Raw genomic sequence first — 18,500 nt, 5'->3', positions numbered from 1 at the left:
TTCTCCCGTTTCTAGATGAGAAAACTGGGCCTTAAGGAGAATTAAGCAGCCTTAAAGGAAAAGAGTGACTCCGGCCACCTATAGAGCCTTAGAGGCAGGCTCTGTATTAAACACTTCACACACTTTGTCTTGCTGAATGTTCACGATAACCCTAAGTAGCAGGTACTCTTACAACACCCGTTTTACAGATATGGAAAGTGAAGCTCAGAGAGGTGATGTCACTTGCCTGTGGTCACAGAAGAAGCTGGCATTTGAGTCCAAGCTGGTGTGACACCAGAGTGTAGTAGAGCTGACCCCTCTCACTACCTCCACCCCCAGCCTGCAGCCCCCCACAAGCAAGCCTCAGGCATGTGCAGCCAACAGGGGCCGCTGCCAGGATGGGGGGTGAGCAAGGAGCTAGACTGTCCTTACGAGGGGCCCTGTAGCAGCTGGCAGAGGCAGTGGACTCCAAAGAGGCCTCCTGTCTCCATAGAAATGACCCAAGAGAAATGATTAACTGCTCAAGTCCATGGATCCAGTAAGGCCAAAGATTCCACAGTCAGAGATAAGAAAGCCATTTAATATGGAAGAAGATCTCCTTTCCAGTATGGAAAACACCCAAGATCTTGTATGCAATCCCATTGCTACTGCATCTCTGCACACATTCCCTGAAACTCAGCTCCCTTTTGAATTGCTATATATAGAGAGAGACTTATATACATTCTCTTGTACAGAAATGTTAAATTCTCAAGATTAAGTATCTTCAGTCAGGGAAAATCAATTTGCTTCTTTGAGGAGGCTGGAATTGAAAGTCGTGAGCCTGAAATTTACTTTCTTGCCAATTTTACTGATAAAAAAAGCATCTCTGTCCTGGCACACCGCCGTGTATTGGTTGTTCCAGATGATTCCATTAGTTGATTTGGGTGACTAGCCCTGAAACAACCCTTATTAAGGTTCTCTCCAGGGTCAAGACAGGCAGGATGACACAGGAGCTGTAGGTATGTGGCACTTTATTCCCTGGGGTGGTGATGATAGCTCTGGCCAGTGATGGGAACTCAGGCCTGTGCTGGCAACTCTTTCAGAGATGGGAGAGAGGAACCTGGGGGTCCATGAAGGGCCCTGGATTTATCTATCCCTGCTTAGACATGCCAGAAGGAACCTTTTCAGGGTTGTGCCCCAGAATCACTGAACTACTCAAGAACAGAAGGACAGCACTTAAGGGGAAGCAGAGACCATGAGCAGATGGGGTTGAGAATGGGGGCCCCAAGATAGAAGACGAGGGCAGTGGGGACCATTCTAGGAAAGCAGATTTCAGACACATCTACCTGAAGGTGATAGAGATAATAGTTTAGTTGGTACTGGAGCCAGGAGTCTCTTAAAATTAACGTCACAGCCAGCTTCATGCCTTGTTTTCACCTTCCATCTCCACTGGCCCAAGCTCTCTGTTGTCCTTTCCCATCTTCCTCATTCAGTTCCTTTACCCACTGGTGCCTTTCTTGTGTCTTTCCTCAGAGCCCATCTGCCTCAACACTCCCTTCAGCCCCCAACCGAATTTTCTGTCTCCATCTATGGTGTTGTGTTACTGGAAAGAGCATATGGTTTGGTGTCAGGCAGGCTTGTATATAAGAGGAATAAAGTGTTGGGGTATGGGGAGGATACAAGGAGGAGTTTAGAGAAAGAGAAGTTCTTATCCCATTCTGAGACAGAAGGAGTAGGTGGGGCTTCCTGAGTGATTCATTGTCAAGTTACTTTTCTCAGGACTTGAGATTTATTGGATGGATGACTGAGAGGGTGGGTGACATGGGAGAGTAGGTGGGTAAGATGGGTGAGGAGGAGAAAGGGATGAATGATTGGGGGATGGATAGGTAGGTAAGAGAACAGATGGATGGATGGATAGATAGATGGTTGGATAGATGGTTAAATGGATGGATAGATAAGTAATAGGTGGATAGTTAGAGTAGTTGAATTAACTAGTGTGTAGATGGTGTGTGGACGGTAGCATGATCAGATATGTTAGTGGATGGGTGGGTGAGTGGTTGGATGGATGGATGATGGGTGCGTAGATGGGTAGGTGGGTGGATGGATGGATGGATGGATGGATCGATGGGTGAATGGATGGGTTGACGGGTGGATGGAAGGATAGATTAGATGGGCAGGTACATTAGGAGGTCTAATTGCTTCATCTACCTTTGGTTCTCACCTCTAGTAGAAGAGGGAGAATTGGGAAAGCAGAAGAGACAAGGATGCTGAAGAGCTGCAATCACTGGAGGGAGAAAAGTATTTAGGTTCCAATAACCAGGACGGTAGAGTATCAGGAACATGTGTATCTGGCAAAGCAGGGATGACTGGACTAGGATACTTTGATTACAGGAATAGTTGGAATTGATGATTATTTGAAAAAGCAACTATATTGGGAGCAGAAGTCGCTTATGTGAGTATGTGGTTGACAGGGTGTATAAGTTATCTATTGCTGCATACCAAATTACCTGAAACTTCATGTTTTAAAAGAACATTTGCTGTCTCACAGCTTGTGGGTCAGGAATCCAGGCAGTTTCGCTGAGTCCTCTGGCTCAGGGTCCCTCATGGGGCTGTAGTCAAGGTGTTGGCTAATGCTACAGTTATTTTAAGGCATGTTTTCCAAGCTCACTGCATGCTTGTTGGCAGGACTCAGCTCCTCCCAGGTGACTGAACTAAAGGCTTCAGTTTTTCACTGATAGCTGGCCAGAGGCTGCCCTCTGTTTCTTGCCCTGGGAACCTCTCCATAGGGCAACTCACAACATGGCAGCCAGCTTCCATCAGAGTGAGACGAGCCAGAGAGAGTACCAGTCACAGTCTCTTGTAACCTAATTTTGGACATGACATCCCATCACTTTTGTGGGGAGTTAAAAGCAAGTCACTAGTGTCAGCCCACATTCAAGAAGAGGGGATTACACAAAGGTATGAATACCAGAGATGGGGATCACTAGGAGCTTTCTACAACAGGAGAGTCTGGGGAGATGGCGTAGAAGAGTGAGAAAGGAACAGAGGGAGTAAAAGAAATTGGAGGTAGAAGAATCTGCTTATTGGAAATTTTCCAGAAAATAAGAAACAACTGGGGAGGCGGAAGAGCTGAACATCAGGAAGATTTTTAAGGGCAAGAATATTGAGTGGGGCACAACCTGGGCCACAGGAAGCACTGAGGTGGAAGAATAGCTGGGGAGGTGGGAGAGAGGAGAGCACAAAAGGCTTGGAGGCAGGGATTGCAGAGGTAAGAGAGTCCTGCGGAGCTGGAGTAGCTGGAGAGCAGCAATGGCTGAAAGAAGGGCAGGCTGAGGACCAGGAGGGGCTGGGAGAGGCCAGTAAGAGCTGCAGGCATCTGGGCCCTTTCATGCCTTTGGCTTTGGGGCAGGTAAATTTGTAGGTTGGGGAGTGACTGCTTATCTGTGAAGGTGCCCCCAGCCCTGTGCCCAAAGGAGGCATCACTGGCACTCAGCTGATAACGGTGCTCAGATGTAATTCCAAGGGGTCCTGGCTGTGGCTTTGGGGCCCCTTCCTGTTCCCACTGCTCTTCCTCAGGGCATGTTGGAGTCTCTAGAAGTCAGTTTAGGAGGGGACAGCCCTTGCCAGAGCTAGGAAGCACCCGGAGAATAGAAAGTACACTTTCCTCCCAGGCTCCGCAGCCCCCTCCCAGCAGGCACGGCTTCTTCCCCATCCCCCTGCCCATGCCCCAGTCCTGCGCCAGCCTTTTCAAGTGCACCCATGCCATCAGGCACACTGGAGCTGGGCCAGGTGCCAGTCAGACAGGCTGACATCACAGACAGGCACAGCTAGACTTGGAACCAGCCGAGCTCAGTGGGGCCTGCAGAGCCACCTGTTCCCCTGAGATCAGCCAGGGCAGGGCTGATCCCTGCTGGGAGCAGGCAGTTGGCAAAGCACTAAATTCCCAAGAAATCTCATGAATGCCATGCACCCTGGTCTGCAGTCTCCCCAGGCAGCAAGGGACACTCAGCCCTTGCCCTCCTCTCTCCCGGCCCCAGTAACCTCTCTGTGTCTTCCCAGGGCAGGCATAGCATCCTACCCCCTGGACCTGGTCTTAGGGATTCTGGTTTGCTCATGCAACAGTGTCCAGCCCAGGACCCTACAGCCCTGAGCGCTGATGCAGCTAAAGGGGGCTTGCAGACCACCTCCTCTGACTGCCCCTACTTTTTCCCCCTCTGCAATTTGCACCCTGTTCCTTCCTCACAGTCATGAAGTAGAACATGTTTGAGGCAAAATCTTCCCCTGAAACAGGACATAAAAGAGGCCTCCATTGGTAGAAGCGAAAGGGGAGGCCCAGGACCCACTCATCTTTGCCCCAATGAGCAGCCGTCTCTCTCCCTCCACCCTCACAGTGGTTTCTGTGAGGCAGGGCAGCTGAGGGGTTAGGGTTAGGACTCTGGAGCCAGATGGCCTGAGTTTGAAGCCTGACTTTGCTACTTAGTGCCTAGGTAAACTTAGGCAAGTGACTTAGCTGTGCCTCAATCTTTTTATCTATAAAATGGAGCTCAGGATAGTACCTGCCTCCTGTGATCGCTGTGAAGAATCAACGAGTTAATGCAGGTAGAGCACTTAGAACAAAGCCTGAATGTGCTAACTTTTAATAAATTTTAGAGAAAGAAAATCCATGTTTAAAGTCAGTTTGAAGACCACTTGTGCCATGGTCAGGGTTTCCAGGAAGCAGGCCTGAGTCTGCATTTCTGCTTTATCCCTCACCAGCTGTGTGTTTGGGGACCTTTGCTCCCAGGGCCTCAATTTCTATATCGGAGCACTGTGTAGCACTCGCTTTCTCTGAAGACTGTAGACCGAGTTCAAGGCCCCAGCCCCGTTGAGCAGGATATGCGGTGCTTGGTCCCTGATGTGCCTAGTAACAGTGTGTGCATCACCCCTTCCCTCGCGGCCCAGAAATCCAAGATCTCCACCTTCGAGAAGATGTGGGCCTTCATGAGCAGCAAGCCCTCGGCGCTGGTGAAGAACAATGAGGAGGGCATCCAGAGGGCCCTGACGGCCGACTACGCGCTGCTCATGGAGTCCACCACCATCGAGTACGTCACACAGAGGAACTGCAACCTCACCCAGATCGGGGGCCTCATTGACTCCAAGGGCTACGGCATCGGCACGCCCATGGGTGAGCAAGGGGCTGCGTGTGGGAGGGGCAGGGGTGTGGGCAGAGGAGGGGCTCCACCCTCGTGTCCACTCACGCTCCCTCTCGCAGCTCATTCCATGGGGCTGATAAAGGTGACATTTTCTTTTTCTCCCTTTTCTTTTCTTTCTTTCTTTTCTTTTTTTTTTTTTTAAGGCGGAGTTTCACTCTTGTTGCCCAGGCTGGAGTACAGTGGCATGACCTCGGTTCATTGCAACCTCCGCCTCCAGGGTTCAAGTGATTCTCCTGCCTCAGCCTCCCGAGTATCTGGGATTACAGGCATGCGTCACCATGCCTGGCTAATTTTGTATATTTAGTAGAGACGGGATTTCTCCATGTTGGTCAGGCTGGTCTTGATCTCCCAACCTCAGGTGATCTGCCCGCCTTGGCCTCCCGAAGTGCTGGAATTACAGGTGTGAGCCACCACGCCCAGACATAGGTGACATTTTCTCAGCCCAGAAGTAGAGGGATGGAGCTGCATGCCTTTTGAGGGTGGCCCTGACCTAAGCAATGAGAGCTGGGACAGACACAAGGTTCAGGGACAGTTCCCAGAGGCCGTTCCTGCCTTCCCTCTCCTGCCCCTGCTGATGCAGCTCAGGGGCACTGGGCCTTCAGGGAGCCCACAGGGACTGATACACAATGGGTACAACCTCCCTGCTCAAACAGGACATTTCCACCCACCCAGATACCATGTGTTGATTTAAAGAGGACTCACAGGGATAGGGCCCCCCTTTTATGAGCTGATCCAGAGGGCTAGTGGTGGTGGCCTGACCAGGGTGTTGGCAGGGCCAAACACAGCATGGGCCACACGCCACTGATGACTAGGGGGTCCCTTCTCCCTGCTCAGGCTCCCCATACCGGGACAAGATCACCATCGCCATCCTGCAGCTTCAGGAGGAGGACAAGCTGCACATCATGAAGGAGAAATGGTGGCGGGGCAGCGGGTGCCCTGAGGAGGAAAACAAAGAGGCCAGCGCCCTGGGGATCCAGAAGATCGGGGGCATCTTCATTGTCCTGGCCGCCGGGCTGGTCCTCTCTGTGCTGGTGGCCGTGGGCGAGTTTGTGTACAAGCTCCGCAAAACAGCAGAGAGAGAGCAGGTAAGCCTTAGAGCTTGGAGCCTGCACAGGACGGGGAAGGAGATTCACGCTGACTTCACCCCTCTATGTGCCAGGCACACAATGGTGTCTCATCTCAGCCTCACAACAGCTCACCCTGTATCCAGTGGGCCAGCAAGCCCTGCCACTCTACCTCTGTCCTGACCTAGCACTTTTTTCCATCGCTGTTGCCCCACCCCAGGCCAAGCCCCATCACCTCCTGCCTGGATTATGCCGCAGCCTTCAAACTGGCCTTCCAGCCTCCATGGTTCCCCAGCACCATCCACAATTCACACAGCAACCGGTGCCTTGTTTAAAACTTAATTCAAGCCATATCTTTTTCCTGCATAAAACCCTCCAGGGTAATTGTTGAACGTGGGAGATGGTTGCATAGTGGTTCATTATACCGTTCTCTCTACCTTTGCATATATTTGGAAATTTCCATAATCAAAAGTTTAAAAAGGAAAAGTTAACAGGGTTGGCCCAAGCATATAGACAGTAGAACTAGGCTCAAGCCTTCTGATTAATTCAAGCATGGTTGGGCACTAGTTCTGGGTCCCAGTAGCAAATTAGAATCACAGGGAGAAAGTTTTCAAGTGCTAATGCTCTGGACTCACTCCCAGAGACTCTCTGTTTTAATTGGTCTGTGGTGTAGCCAGCATTGTGCTTTTACAAAAGCCTGCAGGGTGATTTAAATGTGTGCCTGAGTTGAGGGCCGCTGGGCTGGGGGAAGCACAACTCACAGAGAAGTTCAAGGAGATTGCAGTTAAATTATATATAGAGGGGCCCATTATAAACAAGCAACTTACATATCCGTAAAAAACGAAATAGAATCCTCTATAACCAGCAAGCCTTAGTCAACAAAGAGGAGGGGAAAAGATAATACTCGATGCTGGAATTTGCAAGGGTGGAAGGGAAGGGACACTGTCCAGCATTGCTGAGGGAAGTCTATGCAGGTACTTTTCTGGAAGGCAACTTCATGGTATGTTCAGAGTCTTCCACAGTATCCATACATTTTGGCCTATCAATTTCCACTTTTAGAAATGTACCATGTGTAAGTGGTCAAAGATAGCCACAGTTTTATTTACAAGGAAATTTGCTGAAGTGTAAATTATAACACGAAAAGATGGGAGGGAGGGGTAAACACCTAAATGTCTAAGAACAGAGAATGGTTCTCTGTTGATACAAAATTATGATACATCAAAAAAGAACAACTACCAAATTCTCTGAGAATTCCCATTACAGTTAAAAGGAGCTCCTGGCCGGGTGCAGTGGCTCACGCTTGTAACCCCAACACTTTGGGAGGCCAAGCCGGGCGGATCACGAAGTCAAGAGATCAAGACTATCCTGGTCAACACTGTGAAACCCCGTCACTACTAAAAACACAAACATTAGCTGGGCTGGTGGCTTGCGCCTGTAATCCCAGCTACTCAGGAGGCTGAGGCAGGAGAATCGCTTGAACCCAGGAGGCGGAGGTTGCAGTGAGCCGAGATTGGGCCACTGCACTCCAGCCTGGAGACAGAGACTTCATCTCAAAAAAACAGGAGCTACTCATTCCACCAAAAAGCCTAGAGGATCTATCTACTCCACTTCTCTGACCACCTCCTTCCCTCAGTCTCCTCCCCTACTCCGCTCCACACACACTGGCCTCTTGTTCAGTCCTGAACACACCAAGCACATTTCTGCCTTACGCCCTTTGCACATGCTGCTCCTGGAATGCTCCTCCCTCAGAAGGTATGTTCTTGACATCTTCTGGCCATTCTTGTTTCAGTTCCAATGTTACCTCCTCAAGTAGCCTTCATTACCTGCCCCCATTCCCAGTCCCTCTCTATCCCATTTCACTGCTTGATTCTCTTCCTAATAGCTATCACTATCTGAAAGTATTTATTTGTTCACATGTTCATTATCTGTCCCATCCCATCGTTAGACCGCAAGCTCCCTGAGTGGGCTGCGACCTCATCCGTCTTCTTCACTGCTGCATGCCTAACACCTGGAGCAGTGCCTGGCACATAGTAGGGTCGCATTAAATATTTGTGGAATGAAGAAAAGGAGGCAAGGAGGGATGACGTTCTGCATGTAGTAGGTGAGGAAAGGGAAACCTGAAGGGGTCACAGCTGGTAGGAGGCAGAGCAAGAATTCAAAGCCTAGTCCCCTGCACACAAGTGACCTGGTGCTAGTGCCCTGGCCTCACTGGGTAAGTTGAGATATCAACAGCCCCCACTGCCTTCCATGCAAGCTGCAGGACAACCTCTGGAAGCCACCATCATCAGATACCTGTAGGAAATGCTGCGCTCCTGCTGTCCCTCTTGGCTATGTGCAGGGACCTAGGCCAGAAGGAGGTCACTGACACCCAACAGCCCTACAGGGACCTGCCTCCCAGTTTCCCACCTCAAGAAACATGTGCTAGACTTTCCTGAGTGAGAAGATACTGATTCTTCTCCTTAGTTGGAGCCCTTCCAGGAGAAAGTTTATCCATTCATTTGTCAAATGTTTCTTCAGTCCTGACCCTGGGCCAAAGCTAGTGCTTTGGTCAGGGCTCGGGAGTTGGGCTCATGGGGATGAAACTGGCTGATTCCTGCCCTCTGAGTCCAGTGAAGAAAAACAGCACAGGTAAACCAGAGCTCCTCAGACGTTAATGTGCAGTGCATGCCATTTAGAACCTCAGTTTGCTCATGTATAAATGAGGTTAAGATGATGCCCCACCTACCTTAGTCTCCAAATAAGAATGTCAGGTTTTGTAGACTGCTGCACAAACTAGTTATCCTACAGGTGGCAGAGGGATGGGTGGGGTGAAGGTATGAGAAAGACGGGTAGCCTTAGCACAGACTCTGGGAGGAAGGGGCAGAACTGGCTGGAGTTACAGGGCCGGGCATCACTCTGTGCCCCTTTTCCGACCCCTCTCCTCCACCCTTCTGCAGCGTTCCTTCTGCAGCACCGTGGCCGATGAGATCCGTTTCTCCCTCACCTGCCAACGTCGAGTCAAGCACAAGCCGCAGCCTCCCATGATGGTCAAGACTGACGCCGTCATCAACATGCACACATTCAATGACCGCCGGCTTCCCGGCAAGGACAGCATGGCCTGCAGCACATCCTTAGCCCCTGTGTTCCCCTAGGCACAGCTGGGGTGGGGACCACAGGCCTGGGGGCTGGGCAGAGGAAAGCAAAGGAGATTGGAAGGAACGTCCCCTGTCCTCACACTGGGCTTGGGGACCAGAGCTGCCACCTGCCTGTTGGGCCAGAAGCCTCCTGCCCTTACCTGCCAGGAACCCAGCAGGCTGTCAGGCCAGCTGCTTGGGCGTCATCCTCCTCAGATCTTCTGTGGGTTTCTAAAGCTGCCAGCCGAGATAGCCAAGGCCAAAGGAAGCACATGCCTCTCTCAGGCCAAACTCACCCGCCCCTCAACTCTCCTCCAGAGTCAGAAGTTTCTGCCATGGCCCTGCAGAGGCCACAGAAAATGGAAGACGTATCTTACGTTACCATTTCTTCCCCAAGAGCCCAGGCCTCCATCAGTTGACCATGAGGCCAGAGACACAAGCCTTTGGCGCCTTAAGGAAGTTCCAACATGGCTGCCAATGGGAGTTCATGGTGAGGGATGCCCATCCCATATGCCTGGGCAGAAGGAAGACTTCATCCCTCTGGGGCTGTTCACATGGTCCTGATCTTCTGGACTTGGCGCCACCCCTGGCAGCCCCTGTTTTGGCAGAGTTGAAGACAGAGTCACACAGGGGAAAAGAGGAGCTTGAGGTATGGGAGAGAAGAGAATGCACAAACAGAGGTCGTCATTTTGGATTCTTATGGACAATGACCCAGTGGTTCCTAATCCTCTAGGAGGTCTCTAAGAATATAAGTGGGGGAGTGGCCACAGAAAATTCTTCTCGGCTTTCTGGCCAGAGGAGAGAAGACCCCCTGAATCTCTAACAAAGGATGCCCAAAGACTCAGCCACTATTTGAAGCCCAGCAGAGGAAAAGCAGATTCCACGGAAGTCCCACCGGCTCTTGTGCCAATGGATCTCACCTTCCTGGTTAGCAAGTTGTTATCTAAACCCTGTTCGCATTTGGAAACCTGGGCTCTTTGCCATCTTCTCAACAACTCCCCATTCCTAGCTGGTTGACCTTGGCCTCCCTCTGTCTTTTTGAAAGAAAAGAGTTGATTGAAGTGAAAGTCAAGTTGCCCCTCCTCAAAAAGGAGTCAGTGTCCTACTACACAGGCTAACTTGGGGCTAGGTGGGGGAAACCAGAAGGGACCAAAAGAGCTTCTGGTCTCCTAGACTTACCAAATGTAGAGATGCTCCCCAGAAAAAGAAAGTTTCCAGGGACATAATATCATAGCTGGCAGAGGCCCCAAGGGTGGGGAGGAAGAAGCTGCCTCCTAGAGAATTAACCAAAGACCCCACACAGAGACATGAGGCCATCCTGGCCCCTTGTCTGTTGTCCAGAGCAACTGTGACCTTGTGGGGCTTGGGGAAGACAGCAGAGAAGTAGCAGCAGGTTGGGGACCAGCCAGGGGGTGGACCAGATGATCTATGAGTTCCAGTTTGCTGTGACAAATGCTCTAGAGGTCTGTGACTTTAAGAGTCTTGGAAAAGAATGAGACATAAAGGATTAGGAACAAAGTGTCCTTAAAGAGAACACGATGGGCCAGCAGGTTTACCATGGCCAAGGATGGAGGGCAGGCTTTGAACAGTGCAGGGAGGTTCTGGGGATTCTGGATGAGAACTGGGGCACACCAGCCACTCCACTCCCACCTCTGTCCGGTGCTGCTTGGGAAGCCCGGTTAGGGAAGAGCTACATTTGGATCTCAAGGGCTTTCTCATCTGGGTGAAGGGTAATCTCTAGCAAAGCAGGAGACCACAGTGGGCTCATGTGATAAACACTGTCCGTCTTCCAGACTGTGAACTGCAGGGCCAAACCAGCGGGTTCCCAAAATCCCAGCAGTTCTGGCTGGCTATGTACATTGGACGAGGGAGAGGAGGGCTAGACATACGCCAAAGCCCCACGCATGTAATATTAGGAAAAGCCATGCTGTCATAAGCTTCAGGGTACTGAGGGCGTGTGCATGTGTGTCTGTGTCTTTGTGTTTGTATGTGTGAACTTCAGGGGCTGGGGCACAGGACAGATCTGGACATATAACATAGTCCAGGCCATGCAATAATAGGTGAATCCTTGGGGATCTGATGTGTGCATATGCGTGTGTATGTGTATCTGAGTGAGTTGGGGACGAGGGAGACAATCTGGGTGAGCAGCAAGGCCCCATATATGTAAAAACAGGAGAAGCCATGTCATGATGGGGCCCTGGTGAGTATGCATATGTAAGCATGCATGCACACGTGTGTGCATGCTGGTGAGTGTGTGTGCATATGTACACTGAATGGCATAGGATGGAGGACAGGATCATACCTGCAGCTAGCCAAATATACGTAAAATGAGAAACCATGTCACTAAGGAGTCCGTGTGTGAGTGCATGTGCACACGTGTACAGGGAGAGTTGTGTGACATGGGTCAATGCGTGCTGTAGGCAAGAAGTCATGTGGAGTTGAAGTTTCCGAGTGTATGCAGGACACACACATATGTTCCAGGTCACAGTGGAAGCAGAGACAGACAATCAGGAAGGCCAGGCACCAGGGTCTGTTTGCACTTCTGTCATGAGAGAGATCATTTGTCACAGAGAGTCACCAAGGTTGCACGGGCACACTTGCCAGGAGATGGGAGCGCAACCCTTCGGGGGCTCATGCTGCTGATGCCTTTGCTGTAGACATCATGTCCTGTTTGCAGGGAAAACTTTTTTTTGTAATTCCCGGGTAACAGGATTCTAATGAAGGTATTTGCTAATTTGCTGTCAGCAAACACAATCATTAACCACCGTCTTATTTTGTCCAGTACAGTTTCATAGCACGTGCCTCATTCTTGCTCTTGTCTCACACATGTGTTGTGTGCGTGATGCTACATGAGCATGGTCTTCTGAGGTTATGCATATATGTGGATTGTGACAGGAGGAAGAAGTGGTGAGAATTTTTATAAAAGGAACAAAGAATAGTGGATAAATAGAGGCACAATTCAATTACAGAAATCCCCCAAAAGGTACAGACTGGTCTTTAGACTCCTGTGTGGAAGCAGGAGAGCACGCTGCCTCATCTCCTCTCCCATGCAAGCCTGGCATCCTGAGGTTCAGGTGTTGTCGGTGTGGCTGATATTCAACTTCTGGTCAATGTCCTGCGTTTGTCCTACAGACCAGCCTAGTATTAAAAGTGCAGTGGGGACCACTGCGGCCCAAGCATGAGCTCTGTCTCTCCCGGGGGACTGAAAGTGATGCTACATCTGTGAGGGGGAACGGAGTAGGAAGGTTTTTCCAGTGAGGCAGATCTTGTGTTTCTTTAAGTTTAGGTCTGTCCTGCCAGTGGGCATGGAGCTGAGCTGGGGCAGGTGCATACGTGTGTGTGTATGTGTGTGTATGCACGTGTAGCGTGTCTGCACACACAGGCACTGAGAGGTGATGGGAAACATGAAAGCTTATTTGGATGGAGCAGAAGATGGAACCTGCCTGAGCAGATACTGGACTGCCCCTGCATGGTGCCACATGCCAGCCCTGAACAGAAGAATGTCCCCACCTCATCCCCAAATGCCAGTGCCTCCTCTCCACCTCCTCAAGCTGGCCAAGTTGAGGGGCAGTGGTAAGAAGACACCCACCCCACCACCCCTGCTGAGGCCCTGGGGCTTAAGGACAGTGAGCCCTCCCGATCACTCTCCACGTGTCCTGCTGCTGGTTTCTCTGCTCTGGACAGAAGAAAATCCTGAGAGCGTTGCCAATGTTCAGGTGGCCCCATGCTGCAAGAGTCTCTCGAGAGGAGAGATGCCACCTTGGCCAATATGCTGGACTTTGAGTGTCTGAGGGGTAAGAGGGCCACCCCCTCCTTACAGCCAAGACTCTGTCTAAGCTGGAAGCACAATCTGGCTCCACCCCCAATCCCTGCCATGCCCCAGGCCCTGGTAAATGGGAATCCCGGCCCAGGCCAGGGGAAAGGGCCAAACGGGTTAGAAGCTGCTCCTTCTCCACCAGGTGTGCGCTCACCAAGAACAATCAAAAGCTCCCTTTCTGCCTACTTTTCCAGGGATAGTGGGTCTGAGTGGTGGGTCACAGCTTCCACTTCATCACTCAGCTTGAAGTTGGTCCCTCCCTGACCCACTCCCAGCTACATGCACAAACATCTGAAAGTAGGCTGGTCTCTGTGGCTCACATCTGGAATGTTCCTGTGTGGATACCCATCTGCAAAGGGGCTAGAGGTTTGAACAAACAGCTGCACGGACTTATCATCTGGGATGGGCCCAGCCCCATGGACAGATACAAGAAATAAGCCCAACTCTGTGGGCAGGTCTCTGGATCAGACACATCTGGAAGTTGCAGGTCAGGTGGACACATCTGGAAGGGGCCCGGCTGCTGGCCGCCATGGAAGGGCCATGCCCTCTGTCCCCATGGCAGTTTAAATCTAGCCCTCCCTTCAGTCCTGAATTTGCCCTGGAGTTAAAATTTCCGAGCTGAGGTCGTACATGAAGTCACAAAACTTTTAGGTAGAAGGTTAATGTTCTGTACAATATATATATGAATGTAAAATGTATATATATACTGTATATATATATATATGCACAGTGTATATATGACCTGTAGCCCATGTGTATACAACCCTTTCTTGCACGTCTGCACACAGAGTGTACATAACCCAGCCAGCATGGGTGGGGACCAGGTGAGAGATGGGGGCTGCAGCAGCAAAGTCTGGGACGGAGGTCTCAGAGAGCCCCTTGGGGTGAGGAAGGCCCTCCACACATCAGAGCTGCAGACCCTGAAGAAGAGGGCAGAGCTATATGGTGCTGCCAGGTGAGTCCTGCACCGCCAGGGCCTCCTGTGGGAGGGGCAGGATTGGCCAACGGACCTCATCTCCATCCGAGCCTGTTTGAGGCAGGACAGCTGGGTGTGTCTGAGAAGCAATGTCATGCTAGTACTCAGCCCCTGTGCCAATATTACATTCTAGTTCCGGGGCAATTCTTCAGGAGCAGAAGGGCTGGGAAAGAGCAGACCACTCCCCAGGCCCGTTCTCACACCTGCCTGCAGAATCGCAGGTAGGTTTCAGGCTCCACCCAGGATACCTTAGAAGGTGGGGCTGGTCTCGGCAGCAAAAACATCTGCCTCTGGTTCTCACCCACATGCAGAAGCAGTCACAACTTGCACACAACACAGCTCACAGCTAGGGAAAGCACCTGTTAAAGAGAATGCCCCCAGGGCGTGGCCAGCATGCCGATACAGTGTTCCCATGCCCCTGTTATTGATCCTGTCCTCCTGCCTTCTAGGATAGTGGACCTCACATCACCTCCCAGATTGTCTCTATTTTATGAATCGAAACTCTGAGGCCTCCAGACATGAAGAAGCAGCCATAGATTCAGTCAAATGCCAGCCAAGGGTTTGCCTCGCCTCAGACAACCTCCCCAGCCCCATTTGACCCAGAGACCAGCTGCCAGGGAGTGACCTCAGAGCCAGAGAGGTGAAAGATGAGAGGCAAGAAGGTAGCTCCTAGCCTAGCACGGCCCAGACTCCATCTGTCTGCCCTTCTCTCCCCTGCGGCATCCTGGCAGGGCAGCTGGCAGAGTGCCCCCTCCCCAGGAGGCTGCACACCTCTGTCCCTGGCTCACCCAGATCGGTCTGTTCTCTGCAGTTCCATTCCTTTAGCCTCTTTTGCAGATCTGAGCATCTCTGGAGCATGCAGGGGAGGAGATATCTGAAGTGAGCTTCCGTGCAGTCAGCAGCCTGCCCCAGCTTCAGCCTCAGGCGTCAGGCTGGTCTGCACTGAACTCTGGATCTGCCTCTGGGGCCCTGACCAAGCACGCCTGACTCCAGCCCCATGAGGAGCATCCCGTCTTGGTTCCATAGGAATCATGGGCCCTCTTACCACTGTGCGTCAAGACCCCCCATCCCATCTCTGCCTGGGCCGACTTCCTGGTTGGGCCTCCCATGGTAGGGGCCTCAGTTCCCAGGCTCTGGGCTGAGCGTCCAGGCAGCACCATGGGCCTCTGAGACCCTAGACCTGTCCCACCACCCAGACCAGAGTGCCTGGAAGCCCCCCACTCCCACTCAACATGGTTCCCACACACTGGTCTCTGGGCCATTCAGGGGATGCCCTTTGTGGACATGCAGAATTTCTATGAATATAGTTTTTTGTAAACATTTTGTAACAATTTGGGTTTCATAGTAACTGTGTTACTTGCCAATCATTCTAGGCTGATGTAAATAAATTTCCAAACAAATTCGATTATTTTCCTTTTTAAGACACTGTGATATATCAAAGTGCACAGTTTGCTGTATGAAGTAATATGGTTTTAAATTTTAAATAAAATGTTTCTAGAAAACAAGGCTCCCTTGAGGTGTGTTTTCTGTTTCTCTTCTCTCCTTAGAACCAGAAGGTGCTGGACGATGAACTTTTGTCATCTTCCCGCAGGGATGACTGTGTCCCAGGCAAGAGACACTGGTGCCCCGCAGGCGGGTGGCTCCGGCCAGGCTCCTGGTTCAGACATTGAGGATGTAGGGTCTGTCCTTGGGACTGTCTGACCTCTGTCTTCCCTTCCCTTGGCAACACCCCTCCCCAACTCATCTCCATGCACACACTCCCTTGGGAGTTGCCACATACTCACTCATGTGGCCCCATCCCTTTGGTCATAGCTGGTGAGGTCGGGTGGACACCTTATCCCAGCTTGGCCAGAGTCTCGCCTGAGCTTTTTCAGACTGGAAATGAGAAAGCTCTATGTCAGCTGCCCTCTGGGGATGGAAACTGTTCATACAATCAGAGTTCAGGGCAGGGAGTTTCCAGCAGGAAGGGATTCAGTATGGAGGTTTATAAAACCAGTGGAAGAGATGAGGGAGCCTGGCCAACTTGGGCCTCCAGGAATGGCTCCCAGAATAGTACAGAACTGACCCACTAGTGCATGACCACCTCTGAGCTGGGAGGGAAAGACACACCCCAGCGCTGCAACCCAGGGTCCAGGAAGTCCATCAAGACACTGGGGCCGCCACCACCCCGCATCATGGTGCTCCTCGGCACCCAAGAAGTTGGAGATGAGTCGTGGACTGAAGCTGCTGAAAAATCTCATGTTCCCATGACAGAAACAGCCCAAAGGGGAGTGGGAAGGTGGCCTCCGCCTCACCTCTGCCTCCATCTCTCATGCAAACAGACTGAACTGGTAGAGACCCTTTCCAACCAGAACCCTCCATGTTATCCTGTGACATCATCTTAAAAATAGCTCATGGTTATTGAGCACTTTCCATGTGGCAGGTGCTAGGCTAAGCTCCTAACACATATGATCTATTTTGAATGGGAGATGTCCCTCAGACCCTGACACATCTCAGACCCTGACTCTGCACGACATTTCAGGCCAAAGGTCCACCACCCTTGACACAGGATTAAGTATCCCAGGCCTAATTACCAGGAAAGTGGCTATGATTGCACCAGCTTGGGTCAAGTGGCCACTTGTGGTCCAGTTAGCTGCGGCCCGAGGGAGAAAGAGGTCACGTAATAACAATTATGGGACCCAGGATCACTGCTTTAGGAGAGTTGAGAAAACTGGAGAAGTCAAAAAAAAAAAAAAAAGGCAACATGGGTTGGCAGGTCTCCTAAAATATGCACCTCCCCTTCCATCAGCTGACAAGTGCCAGGGAAGCCAAGCCATGGCCCCAGCAGCAATCTCTGCAGAATGGAGAGGAACTCGGGACCCAGTAGGCCACAGTATCTGGGAGCTCTGGTCTAACCTGGAGCCACAGCCCAAAAGGAGACTTTGGTCTGAGCCAGGTAGGAGGTAAGGAAAGGCCCTGGGTTGCAGGTGTGAGCCGTTGATAGGCATGGTCGGGACCATCCCTGGAGAGGAGCACCCTGCAGATCAGGGTAGGCTCCAGGTCCAGCAAGGAGTGGGGGGATATGGACAAGAGACCTGGTAGAAATGAGGCCCACAGTGGGGGTGAAAGAATAGGTAGAGCACCCATCCATCGATCCATCCAACCACCCATCCATCCATCCATCCACCCATCCATCCATCCATCCATCCATCCATCTATCCATCCATCCACCCACCGATCCACCCATCCATCCATCCACCCATCCATCCATCCATCCACCCACCCACCTATCCATCCGTCCATCCATCCATCCATCCATCCATCCATCCACCCATTCATCCATCCACCCACCCATCCACCCATCCATCCATCCACCCATCCATCCATCCACCCACCCATCCATCCATACATCCATCCACCCGTCCACCCACCCATCCATCCATCCATCCATCCATCCACCCATCCACCCATCCATCCACCCACCCATCCATCCATCCATCCATCCATCCACCCATCCATCCATCCATCTACCAACCCATCCATCCACCCATCCACCCATCCATCCATCGATTCACCCATCTGTCCATCCACCCATCCACCAACCCATCCATCCATCCATCCACCCAGCCATCCATCCACCCATCCATCCATCCATCCACCCACCCACCCAACCATCCACCCACCCATTGATCCACCCATCCATCCACCCATCCACCCATTTATCCATCCATTCATCCACCCACCCATACATCTACCCATCCATCCACCCACCCACCCATCCATCCATCCACCCATCCATCCTTCCACCCATTCATCCATTTATCCATCCACCCACCCATCGATCCAGCCATCCATCCATCCACCCATCAATCCATCCACCCATCCATCCATCCATCCATCCATCCATTCACAGACTTAACTAAATATTTTATGTATGAGTCCCAGCTCTACCAGCTACTAGCTGTGTAACTTTGAAGAAGTGACTTCACATCCTTGAGCCTGTTTCCTCATCTATAAAATGCATGAGTGTGAAAGCTGCCCCCTCATGAAGTGCTTGTGGGGATTAAATGAGAAAAAGCACATTACACTCCGTGTTTAGCACAGGGCAGGCACATCATAAGCCAACAATAAATGACAGCTATTTTCATTAAGAAAAAGGAGAGAGATGGGGAGAAGAAAAATTAGGAGCTACTATGGACTGAGTCCTCTCTGGAGAGACAGGGGGACTCCTCCCTCCAGGGCTAACCCTAACTCAGAAGCCTATCTGTGACACCCTCGGCTCTGGACGGGGGCCGGCCAGGCCTCTCAGATTACTGACTCCTGCAAAAATGGGTGCAGGAGCAGAGATACCACTGTCCTGGCTCAGGCCCCTGTTTCTATAACCTCAGCCATTTCTGTCCC

At 51.4% G+C, this 18,500-nt stretch overlaps 1 protein-coding gene across 1 annotated transcript in view; it reads left to right on the top strand.

Moving 5' to 3' along the window:
• GRIK3 (glutamate ionotropic receptor kainate type subunit 3) overlaps positions 1 to 15,622 on the top strand; it is a 238,654-nt gene extending 223,032 nt beyond the window's left edge. The window contains exons 14-16 of the mRNA XM_010352665.2: positions 4,900 to 5,122; positions 5,985 to 6,235; positions 9,151 to 15,622. Of these exons, the coding sequence (XP_010350967.1) occupies positions 4,900 to 5,122; positions 5,985 to 6,235; positions 9,151 to 9,345 (669 nt within the window). The 3' untranslated portion in view covers positions 9,346 to 15,622. The remainder of the gene's footprint in view (positions 1 to 4,899; positions 5,123 to 5,984; positions 6,236 to 9,150) is intronic.
• The last annotated feature ends 2,878 nt before the right edge of the window (positions 15,623 to 18,500 follow it).

Source organism: Rhinopithecus roxellana, chromosome 12 (assembly GCF_007565055.1).
Source record: "Rhinopithecus roxellana isolate Shanxi Qingling chromosome 12, ASM756505v1, whole genome shotgun sequence".
NCBI lineage: Eukaryota > Metazoa > Chordata > Mammalia > Primates > Cercopithecidae > Rhinopithecus > Rhinopithecus roxellana.
Note: the sequence above shows the minus strand (reverse complement) of the source record. Positions and strands in the feature narration are given on the sequence as shown.